Genomic DNA, 12,665 nt, shown 5'->3' with positions numbered 1-12,665 from the left:
TGACAAATTTCATGTTGGACAAAAAAAATTAGCTTCACAAGCACAACTCGCCACAAGATACTGAGCTCGGACTAGTTTGGTTCGCTTTAAAATGTCAATCCCAGTGGTTTTCATTAGGCTTTGGATAAAGGGTGTTCAGATTTAGATTATTTTCCTCCAGAACTCAATGTACTTCTGTGTACCACCATGATTTTAGGGCCTGCCAAAGACAAGATCTTGAGGGAGGTTCCTTGGAAATTAAGAGCCCTTTTTGCTGTATTCCCAGCTTTCCTATCTTATGGAATCAGCTTTGTCCGCACAAAGATTTGTATTGTTCAGGAATGACATTTCAAGAAGACGCACGCTGATATAAAGGGTGGAACTAACACGCTGCAATTAGACTGCATAATAACCTGGCTTCATTAGATACACACACACTCAAGAGACATAACTACACTGGGCTTGTATATTTACATTGATTTGCCAATAGGTAATACAGTGACTAAAGCAAAGAAAAAAGCTAGCAATTTGTTTCAGGTCATTGTAGTGCAAGAAATCACCGCACCTTTTTCATTTTCCACTGTACTACATCTTTTTTTGAAAGTAATGGCATGACCTCTGTATACACTGTGAGTAACCACTGAACACAGTGTCCTTTTTTAAATGCTGTGTTTGTATTCGGACGCCACGTTGAGCTGACTGGCTTTCTGTACTCTAAACCTCTTGTATAAGTTGGAAACGTTCTTTTTAATAAGGAGATTAGATGTTAGACATAACATAGCCTAATGCCGCATGACTGAAGCATATCTCCAAATGTCACCATTGTATTCAACAGTAGTGCTCATTTATAAAATCGTCGTAATGGAAGCAGGCAATCCTGCCTAATAGTTTGTTTGTTTTAGTTGTGAACGGTGATAGACTTGTTACATTAATATGTTTGATTTTCTGCTGCTGCTATTAGTAACCATTCTTGTTTTCACAACCATTTTGTAATTCAGTGTGATGCAATTGGAAGGATGGAGGCATAGTGTTTGCAATAACTTGTGTATTGATAACTGCCAGATATAATACAGCAGGAATCAGAGAGTTGTGTCCTTTTCATTTTGACAATATTTAAAGATATGGGAGGAATTCTTTCTAATTGTGCTTTGCTCTTTATTCTCACATGTAGCAAGAGGACTCAGATTTGCCCTATCCACCACCGCAGAGGGAACCTAATGTCTACATGGTGCCACAAGGCATAAAGCCTGTCCTACAGCGTACTGCTATTGAGGTGAACTTTGAAAGCCTTTCATCCTTGCGCTTTATCCAAATACTTTAATCCACAGTCACTCACTGTTTATTAAAGAAAACTTTTACGGTTATGTGTGTTCCCTGAGAATCAAACCCATGAAACCCTTGCGCTGCTTACACAGTGCTCTACTTATTAAGCTATACTGTAGATGATTATCAGTCATCTGACCTTATAAGTCATTCCAGTTGCCTGCCGTCATCTTGAGTACCTACCGAGTCGACGATCCACAATGGAGATTATATATAACCTCTGGAGAGGTTTCTCAGTGGCTCTGTGAAAGGTTAGCCAGCTCGCTATGCTACCAAAACAAAACATTAGGGTGTGCAGACAGTGTAAGCGCATGTGTAAGTGCAGATTTGTGCAGAAGTACATTTTACTGACGTAAGTTGAATCCATGTAATTGTTTCATGATTGGTTACTACCCCCATCAATCAAAACTTTGCTAGATAGGCAATGGCTGGTTAATTTTGGCTTCATCTAGTGAAAAGCGAAGGTGCGCCAAATGACACCTTGCTTACCCAATGTGCGCTTCCAGGACATTTTGAGGTCTCAAACCTTATTTGATTGGACAAAACAGAAAAATAATGCGGAATATTTATTGGAACAGTTTAACGAAGCAGAAAAAGATCTTGCCGAATCAGGTACTCAAGATGGCGGCGGACGAGTTTGAGAAGTGACGTACGCGAGAAACGTTTAAAAATCAGTGAACTATAATTTTGAACTTAGATTCTGGCGTGGGGTTTGCGTAATCTGAAGAGTTTCCAGCTGGCCAGTGTAACATCTCCTAGTCTTCAAGTGGAATGTGGAGGACGTGTGGTTCAGTCATGTGTCATTCGAAACTCTAAGATAAACCCTAATTTTGATGTCAACACCATGATCATTGATGTGGTAAGATCTTAATATCTCGTCACCATGGTTTTGTTAAATGAAGCAGATATGCTCTCAGATATACAGTATAGGTACGCGGGCACTGGGCCAGTACTCTTTCAAACACTACACATTTGTACAGTACCTAAAGGGTGCATTTTATTAACTCAGATCTATATATTGGTACATCAAATGTACATATCTCTACCTAAATTATTCATATTGAGATCATTTTAAAGGGTATACGGTCCCATTGACAACTTTTGTATACCCTTATTTCTGACAGTGCCTTTATTTCTACTTTTACTTTAGATTAGACTTTAATAGATTTATTTGCATCTGCATTTGCATAACATTTAAATTTGGCTGAGCCCTTATTGAAAAATTTCTCCTTGTATATTCATATTGTAGTACATGATTTGGTTCTAATCTGGTTAAGATATCAAATTTGTATTACAGCAGTGTAGTTATATACAATGTGGTCATGCTGTCCTTCATGTTTAGTGGGTGTTTCTGCACTGATGACAGCAATGTCAGTTCCTAATTCAAGAAAGATCTGGATTTTGTTCAGACCTCATCAAAGACTCGGGAGGCATCGCATGGAAAGAATGCCGCCTGACTGAGAATGTTATTTGCACTGTCAGTCTTGTTCATCCCTGTGCCATGTCATGTTTGGGGTGTTAAATGGGTTCACAGCGAGAGGCAGTTTCCCTGGAATAACAGTTGAAATTGAGACATAAACAAGAGGATTGCGCTGTATAATTGCGTTAGGAAAACTGACAAGTGGCTTGTTTCACCCTAACATATCTCTACTCCTCACGATCTTCTTCGGACTTTAGCGGCTGCCTAAGGAGGAGCTTTATATGCCACCGCTGGTGATCAAGGTTATAGACAACCGTCAGTTTGGCAGAAAGCCAGTGGTGGGCCAGTGCACAGTCCGCTCGCTGAATGAGTTTCGCTGCCAGCTGGAGAGCCTGGAGAGAGACCATACAGAAGAAGACTTTGGTAAGACATCCTGGCCTTTGTGATGATTGCAAGTAGGAGTGGAAATAAGGGAATGAATGCAGTTTGAACAATTTTGATCCTAATTAGACATTAAAGTAGATATTACATATGAAGAGAATGTCTGATTTGGGTTTGTAGAAGAATACTGGGGAAAGGTATAGGTGTATTTTAACGTATTTAAGAAACTGTTTGGTTGTTTTTTACTGTTGAAATTGATGTCTTGTTAATGCCTCTCGTTGCTTTTGAATATTTCGTGTCAACAGAGGCGATTGCTCCCACCCCGAGAGATGAAGTTCTAATTGATATTGATGACAAGGAGCCTCTTATTCCTGGCCAGGTGAGCTCAGTGTCTTTGTTTATCATCCAATCTCATGAACGCACTCACAACCGAGCCAAATTTCTGAAATTTTCTTTTCTGTGTAGTACTTTTTGAGTAAATGGCTTTTAAGCTCTCAGTTTAGCTTTTTTTGGTCCTTTTGGCTATTAGTTGGTGGGTCCTGGGCTACATAGATTGGGTTTCTTCAGGTTTCCTTTAGGGCCTTGTTAGAATATGAGTTAGGCTGTCATGGCAGGGGTGAGCACGTCTCAGCATACACAACACTTTACAAGGTCTTCTACACGTAGTTTTTTCCATGTCTTTATTAATGGAATTGAAGTATAATTCTAGTCATGAAACACATCACATACATTTGAAACACATTCATATGAAAGTCTGGGTTACAGTATTGCCCTAACTTGTGTATCTGTGCTAAGGAAGATTTGCTTTATAGTGACTTAGTGTTGACTTAAATTAATTTTGTGATTAGCTGAAAATGTTTTTTATTATTAAATGTATTCTAAGGAGTGGATAATTAACTCCTTGTGGGCAGGTAGTAGTGCGGATGAAAATATGTGCAATATTTGTATGTCTATATTACCGTTACACATACGCAACAACAATATGACATTTGACCCATCACGTCGACTTTTGTTGATGCTTCTCGTAGCCTAGTTGGAGCGAGCGTTACAGGAGTATGGATGAAGTAAAAGTAAAGTTGGCGAGTGGAGTATATAAAATTGTTGACAATGAGTCTTTAAGCAAATAAGCGAATTCACGCTTTTTAAGCTATAAAAAGTTACATACAACAAACATCTCCTCACTATCTGCTAGCTGCCTGTCCCCTGAACACACTGTAAAAAACGCGGTCTCTGTAGACAGCCCAGGCTCCACAAACGGCAACAAAAACAAAGTGGACGAAACATAACAAACGTTTTCCAGCCAATAAATGAAAAAAAGGATTTGGGGGTGGGTTTGGGGGGGTTAGGGCGCGTGAGGAAGCACAGAAGGGAGATGGACGGGGAGAAAGAGAGAGGGGAGGGGGAGGAGTTAGCTACACTCCATTTTGTTTGACAACACTTCGAACATCAACAAGAAGTGACGTCACCCAGATTCGCTTAGAGCGCCTTTAAAAGCAAAACCGAATGTGTGGAAAAGTGTGGTGTAATACGAGGTAGTATTTTTTCTTGTTCTTTTTTCATTATTAGGTCTATTTGCGTATAGTTATCAGGTTCTATAGCCTATTTAGGTACCACGGGTAGGCTACTTGAATGGCGCAAAACAAAGCGCACTGTTTCAATAGTCCATTCATGACGCTGTTGTAAAAATAGTAAAGCACTTTAATTGTAATTATTTTAGTGTGTGATTTATCTCAGGCACAGGTTGGGTAACGGGCCAAATATTAACGGATCTGGGCAGGTGCAGATTTAATTTTGATATTATCACAGGTGACGGGTCGGATCTGGTGCTGAACTTTGCAGGTACGGACGGGGGTGGGACTCAAAAAATGGACCCGTGCAGGACTGTTTGTAACCAAATTGATCAGAAGCCCCATTGACATCAATAATAGGAAAACAGAATTCTATGGAAGTCAATAGGATCTCTCTCAGAGAGTAATGCACATCTCTAATTGTAATGTAAAAGTGGAGATTTTGTGCCTTGTGATGTTGCCATGATACCATGTTAGTCAACTTTTCGGCATAATCGGGGGTGGGGTTGTGATGAAATCATGTACTAATGATGAAATACTGTTTGTCACTTGGTATCTGTGATGAAGGCTTGCACTATCTTGATACAATGACACGCTTCAACTCTCTGAAAAAGAGCCCAGTTTTAATGACGCCCCCTTGCTGTCATCAATTCCCTCTCATAACTACGACCTAAAAATACTCCCACAAAATAAATAAAAACAACATTTCAAAAAATGATCAAGAGGGATTAAGAAAATTGGAAAATTGTTTCCATGTCTCAGCTTTAACCTTTCAGCCTTTATTTGTTCAGTCACTGGAAGAAAAACGAGACTAGAATATCGAATTCAGAACTGCATGGTTCCCTTGGCAATGTAGCGCAGTCACAAAGCTGGTTTATTTAGGTTTCGACCTTCCAGCTCGACTGGCAGTGCTTCCCTGTGAATGTGAGACATTTTGTCGTTTGCAGAGTGGAAAGAGGAATATTTCACGCTTGCCCTATTGAGCTCACTTTTAGAAGCCCACACCCAGGTCTAGTTAGGGACTATTAATGGGGCTCTTTTCTTCTGCACGTGCCACCTTTTCCATTGATCTAATCCGAGAACAAGTTTAAATTTGTTCGTATTCCACAGTATGTGACAAAGTCCAGAAATGTCTGTCATCTCCAATTAGTCTATTGGTAACTTAATGGTGAATCTGCACCAGTGGATTGTACAGCTCCAACAAATATAAATGATCCAATATGTTTATAAACCCAGAAGCCATTGGCCAACACTTGAGTCCAAATTCTCAAGATAATTCAATCTTTTGACTGGACACACAACTACTTGTTTTAACTGAAATCTAAGGAAGTAACAAGTCTGACATTTGAAAAAATATCTAATGTGCTTACATTCCTGATTTTAGACTTTTTTGTTACCCTGGCACTGTCGGCTTTATTTAGTATGTTTGTTTTTAATCTGCATTTGGGAACTGGTCATTTAATTATGAAAGGACCATAACTAAAATTCAAACGTGTTAGGGAGAGATGAGTGTGTAGATCTAGTAGAGGAGAAAACAACAACGTTTTACTGCTCAGCATGTTCCTTTTGTTTTTATACATTTGATTTTATATTGTTTTTCTGTCACTCCAATATATGTCCAGTATAAATTTATCATGTATTTGAGTTTTTGCCATCTCGTCTCTTCTTTATTTTTAGCATTACATTTATATACAGTAGCAAGATGTTCAATGCAGGTAAGCTGGACTGATTAAAGTCACTAGAGATAACTGATGCAACCAAAGCAGGAATTTTATCTTTGGGCCTACATTGACTCCTGGCATTCCAGTGGGAGCCTGAGGTTACTCAGGAAACCAGGACAAGCAAGGAAAGCCAAAGAGGAAAATCTGATTCCTCTCCACGTGGCTACTGTTTGGAAGCTGGCTACAGTGTAAGGTCTGTAAGATCTGGAAAGATGATAATATCTTGCAAAAGTATTTTCTTTTTTACACCGTTGAATACAGTAGCTTTGAACAATTTCAAATGGGACACAAAACCACTGTAAATAATGGGCCTGCATGAATATACCGTAACTTAAAAAGATCTTCTCTCTGGCCCATCACCCTGTAAGAAATACTGTATTATTCAAAAAAAAAAAAAAAATGTGCTGCATGATTGCCACCTAAATCAAACTCAGCCAGTCTTAATCAATCTCAAACTCACATGCAAGAGTTCACCGGGCATAAAACACTCAGCATTATAACAAAATTATATCTTCACCTCTAATGCCTTGTGTTTTGTGGTGTACAAAATAGTACAGAAAGCCGGTTCGAACTCCCCTGTGCATTAAGTGAAACTCGAGCCCCGTCAGCCCTCTGAAGACTCCACTCTGGTTTGGCCAGGAACCCACTACTATTGCCATGTGCTCCCAAACAGAACGAAAGAAAAAATGCTGCATGGTTATACGGATCAGGTTTGTCACTTGGAGCAGGTTTTTGATGAGGCCAAGCACAACATCATAGGGGAAAGCAACACCCATCTGGTGGCTTTGTGGATTTTCTACGGTCTTGAGGGGGTTAATGATATACTTTGGGAGCAGGGCGCTAAAAGCAAGCATCCATGTAGACTGCCTTTGAAGAGGTTTTTGAGGTTGGAATTGAGGGAGAACTACTGAAAAGGTTTGATTTTGATCCTACGTCTTGGTGGCTTAGCCCGAAGGCCTTTGGACAAGGAAAGAATCAGGGTTGTAATGTTTAGAGAGGCCAACGGCCTTGCTAATGTTTGCGCTTGAGAACGTTCTGTAATGCAACTCCTAGTTGGAGGACAACAGCAAACAACGGGGCCTGGTCCTAATTAGCTGCTCTACCGAGTGCCTGTGTGGAGTCTTCTCTCTTGTTGTATTTATTATGCCCTGGCACAATGCAGCAGAAGGCGCTGCAAGGGTACAGTCCTCCCTCTGATGTGGTGAGTCCTCGTCTTGGGCAACTGCATCCCCCCGTTCCTGGCTGCTCACCACCGGCGCCACAATAACTGCCACCCCCCTTACCCCCACACCACCCCTGCTAGGGGTCGACTCTGGGGGAATGAGAGCACTCAATGTCAGGCCTTCGCGAACAGGTCCCCGTTTATGAACAGCCGCTCTGATGGCTTGTTAAATGGAGAGCCCAGTTTTAATGGCACACTTATGAGACTCTAAAATCGTCTATTTGGGTAATTTTTTTAAAGACAGGAAAGACTGTCCTTCCATCTGAGAAAATATTCACGTATTGCACTTATTAGAATAGTTTGTCTGTTTATTTCCAGATGCCCCCTTGTTTAACACTACACTCACCATTCTTGATTGTATTTAGATTGCGGTGTAAATGAGTAAGCTTGATTTCACATAATTTCACCAGGATGTGGTTGCTGCATGGGAAGATACGGCTCTGGCAAAGGGATAGCGGCTATTTGTAACAGCAGCCCACTATTGCGTTGTAATCACACACACCATGTGCATCAGAATAGAGCGTGATCATGACAGTGGTTCAGTGTGAGTCTTCCAGTAAGAGTAATTTAATTTATGAGACAGATGCTATCTTATGACTCATGAAGACGTCACTTTTAGACAAAGAATTTTGTCTTTGTCTTCTTGCATTGTGCAGGGCACCTGAATATTTTATGATTCTTGTGGCTACACTTATAAAGTCACAAATTCGGAATATTTATAGATTTAATTCATACATGATTTTAATTTATTTTAATGTTTCTTCATCAGAGTTGTTGTTGAGTTTTGTCTGATACACTCTACACCACTTGTTGGATCAAGAAGGGACAAACCCAGCAGTTGTTTTAATCCAAAATGCTGGGTTGTTTTAACCCATTGTTGGTTCAAATATAAACATTTTCTAGGTTAATTTAACCCAATGGCTGGGTTTGGCCCTTTTTGACCCAACATTGGATTGAAAGTAACCCTCATTTTTTACAGTTTAATGTGCTTAAGGGGAGCATTGTTGAGTTGAATTTTATAAATTTTTATATGTAATAATTTAAAGGCGCTCTAAACGTCCCGTCGACGTTCGAGTCATGAACGCGTCCAACCCCCACTACAAAATTCTTCTTGTCGTTTATTGGCTGGAACGCTTTGTTATTTTTCGTGGTGGTAGGTTTGACCACTTTGTTTTTGTTGCAGTTTGCGAAGCCTGGGCTGTCTACAGAGACTGCGTTTTTTACAGTGTGTTCAGGGGACAGGCAGCTAAAAGAAAGTGAGGAGATGTTTACTGTATGAAACAAAAATTTTTTACTTAGAGCACCTTTAACCTGTAACCTGTAAATATTTGAATCTGCAATAATTTGCTTCTCTATCCCCATATTTGTTTGAAACATAACATTTTGAATAAGTTACTGAAAAAAATCTTACAATTTACATAAATACTTTTTAATGTGCGTTAAAGTCAAATGATCTTAAACTGACATTTCCCACAATATCAGACCTGACAGCTCAAATTTTAAATGTTAATTATAATGTAATTATACACATGTGCATTGTTGCAGTTATTGTATGTGCCAGAACCGAGGTGAACTTCCGGTCTGTTTTTGTTTATCAGTCTGGCTAGTGGCTAAACTGATCTTTGAAACAAACACCATGTCGAAAATAAAATGTTTAGTTTGCTAAAAACAAGAGGAAAGGATGAGCATGGATCACAACTGTGCGGAGAGGTTTGGCAGCCAGGCAAGAATTCAATGTAGCTAACATTTTATACAGTAACATTAGCTCATGGCAATAGTTTATATGTGTTATATATTACATATTAATTTATATCCCTTGTTATCAGAAATAAAATACTGTTAAAAGACGTGGAAGTCTACCGGAAAGTGTGTTTAGTCCACAAAAGCTGTTTGTTCATGTTGTTGCTGCTGAAACCGTCTATAGACGGAAAAACGTAACTTCCGGTAAACTCCACAAAGAATCAATAACAACAAAGTCCTTTTAAGAGTAGTTTTTTTTTATAACAAGCCAAATAAACAACACGTAGATAGGCTAACCTTAGTTCAAATCATAGCTAAAGCGTATCAAAAACTACACTGAGCTGTAACATGTGTAATCTTAACTACAGATTGGCTGCCAAACCTTCCATCAAATAGCAGTAATCCATGATCGCCCTCTTCCCTCGTCTTTAGGAAACCAACACATTTGTTATTTTCAATTAGGTATTTGTTTAAGAGTTCAGTTTAGCCACTAGTAAGACCAGTAAACAAACAGAGACCGAAAGTTAAGTTCTGCTCAGACGCGTAATCGCGTCAGCGCACGTGCGTTTGATGAAACCGTCTATAGCAGTTACAGTAAGTGCCTGGCCCAAAATTAACTTCCGGTCTGTGCTTGTTTATTGGTTTGGCTGGTGACTAAACTGACCTCTGGAACAAATAACGCTGTTGTTGTATCTACAACCGTCTGTGATTCACAACTACAAGTTATAATATTACATTAGAGTAATGTACAGTAAAGGAGAGTTTTTTTTTCAAGTACTTGCTTTTAAAAATTGATTTTTGTTTATTTTTACTTGAAAAAGTTACCGATTGCAGCTTTAAACCTATTACCATTAGCTTGTGATTTGTTACAGTACATTCCATAAAATAGTCTGAGGTAAAAAGAAAAGAAAACACTGTTGCCTTTCAAATGAAAACTTTAGATTATCAGAGCTCTCTCCTCAGAGTTTAATTATAGTTTTTCATTGCTTAATCCGCAAGATGAATTTCCACCAAAGTTGTTGCTGTGGTACATTCGTGACAGCCAGATCCCAAAGAAAACAACAGTTTGATTTAGCATCAGAAGGATTTAACACTTCTGGATCCTAATGTGTGTGTTGTGTCTGCAGCTAAGTAGCTTTAGCGCTCGCAATGCAGAGCTCGCCCTACTGTTTTACCTTCTCTTCGTCTGCTAAAGCGATTATTGGAGAAAACCTCACTTTTGAGTCCCATCCAGGAAAAACAACAATCTTGGGGTGTCATTCTTCATCAGGGAATCACATTTCATGGTCTCGACCTTGGTAATGATTTATCTATCAACTGGAAACCTAGTCCTGTCTGAGTTCGCAAACCGCAGCTTCGAATCGGAGCGTTTTGTAAGGGTGCCATCTGTACCTCATTGACGCTCTCTGTTGTATCTTAGTCTGAGAGTTCCAGACCTGGCGACTCAATCCGCTGTCTGCTCCATAAAACATGCTGTCATCTGACTTCATCCAGAGAGCCAGCTGATGTAATGTGTTGCTCTGTTGTCATGTCATTCTTCATTATGCTGTATAAAAATGCTCATCATCACAGCAGTCGGGGTTGCTCTGTTGACTGGTGGAGTTCAGTTTAACATACAACTGTTTAGTAGTTCAGCTGATTTGATTGGATTTGTTTATATATGGATATATGCTTATTCATCCCAGTTACCTTGAACACTTACAATTTAAACTTGAAATGTTTTGTGTTAGACTTTGAATGGAAAAAATAGTTAGCATGTTTCAAACCTAGTCTGTGATACTGTACTGTTTCCTACATAAGACCATTCTGTGAAAATGTAACCTTGATATCTTTAATATTTACCGAGTATGGTCATATCAAAAATTGAAATTATTCTGAAATCAATTTTGATGCTCTTACATTTGGCTGGATTTCACAGACAGGGTCACAAATATGCTTAATGTTTTGCAACCTCACACTTCTCTTGCAATGCTCTTTCTATGCTTGTTTTTGAAAGTATGTTTGCTTAATCTTTTCATCAAATCAAGAAAACCACAGTTTACAATTCATGAGATAACCCGTTAAATATCATATTATAATGCCATCAGTGGTTCATTCTGAGCGGATGAAAGGTATTTACTAATGTTAACAACCTAACCATAATGCTTCTGGTTTATAGCAGGCAGACGGCACCAGCTCTGCCATTATTAACATCTCGTCTTCTCAGTCCAGCCTTCATGTACGTATGTATGAGCTCATCACCTCTTTCCTCATCTCTGTGCAACCTTCTTTTTACCTTGACTAGACCCCATTGACCAGGTGGTTTTTGTCTTCCAAAGTGAAAATAAATGAGAATGGGGCAAGTTGTCACACTTACATTTTTGAACGGAATGATTTTGTAGCCAAAAGGTTTTGGATACTAAATAGTTTTTGGACATTTTTACCATACCATAAGAAAAATACTGGTCATTGAACACGGTGACTTTTTGTGACAGCATGTTCAAAAACTTGATCATGTGATCATCATATGGGGTTGCCACTATGGAACTGTAGTGGGTTTCTTTTTTAAATATCCATCTCTGGTGAGGAACTATGTTTTAAAAAAAATATTTAAAAAATTCCACAAACTAAAATCAATGTGTCAAATAAAAAAAATCCTATCCCACCTGCCTTTGCCACATCACTTCCTCAAAATTTTCTTTTTGACCCATGGCATGACATATTTATACATTCTCAGAAAAAAATGGTACAAGAAAATTTAAAAGTTGTCACTAGAGCGTTACCTTTTCAAAAATACACTAAAACTGCCTAAAATGTGCATATTGGTACCTAATGGCGCTTTTCCATTGCATTGTCTCCTACGTTTGGGTTTGGGTCGGTTCAGCTTACTTTTTGGAGCTTTTCCACTGGGTTCAGTTCGTAGTACCCGATACTTTTGTAGTACCACCTCGGTTGTGGTTCCAAGTGACTTGAGCTGATACCAAAACGTGACGCAAAAGCACCGTAGATCACTGATTGGTCTGAGAGAATCGTCACTACCAGCGTCATCGCTATAATGTAAAGATTAGCTTTACCTTCATGCTAGCTTGCGCTGTCTCGAGTAAACATGTTGTAATCTGTGCTTTACTGTAAGTTCCCAAACTCCATTTTAACTGTAAAAAATCCAGAGGTTGTGAATCAGGAACACCATAACAGTTTTTTTCCAGACTTGCAGTTTGTGGCGGCACATTCACGATGCGCACGTCGGCATATATGCTTAAATGCAACTTAAATGAGGCTCAGTGGAGCGAGTCGACTGACGCCACAAGTGTTTATACAGAAACTGTCATGTG

The 12,665-nt window shown here is 39.2% G+C and overlaps 1 protein-coding gene across 6 annotated transcripts in view; it reads left to right on the top strand.

Annotated features, from left to right (window-relative positions):
- The window catches only part of dysf (dysferlin, limb girdle muscular dystrophy 2B (autosomal recessive)), a 115,714-nt gene that overhangs the window by 56,547 nt on the left and 46,502 nt on the right, over positions 1-12,665 (top strand). For 5 of the 6 annotated variants that reach the window (XM_065248783.2, XM_065248787.2, XM_065248785.1 and 2 more), the window contains 4 exons: positions 1,151-1,252; positions 2,000-2,161; positions 2,980-3,145; positions 3,409-3,482. In XM_065248783.2, coding sequence (XP_065104855.1) covers positions 1,151-1,252; positions 2,000-2,161; positions 2,980-3,145; positions 3,409-3,482 — 504 coding nt within the window. Of the gene's footprint in view, positions 1-1,150; positions 1,253-1,999; positions 2,162-2,979; positions 3,146-3,408; positions 3,483-11,512; positions 11,577-12,665 lie in introns of all 6 variants that reach the window. The other variant, XM_073812309.1, reaches the window with a different exon arrangement.

Source organism: Paramisgurnus dabryanus, chromosome 2, assembly GCF_030506205.2.
Source record: "Paramisgurnus dabryanus chromosome 2, PD_genome_1.1, whole genome shotgun sequence".
NCBI lineage: Eukaryota > Metazoa > Chordata > Actinopteri > Cypriniformes > Cobitidae > Paramisgurnus > Paramisgurnus dabryanus.
This window is presented reverse-complemented; position numbering and strand designations above follow the sequence as displayed.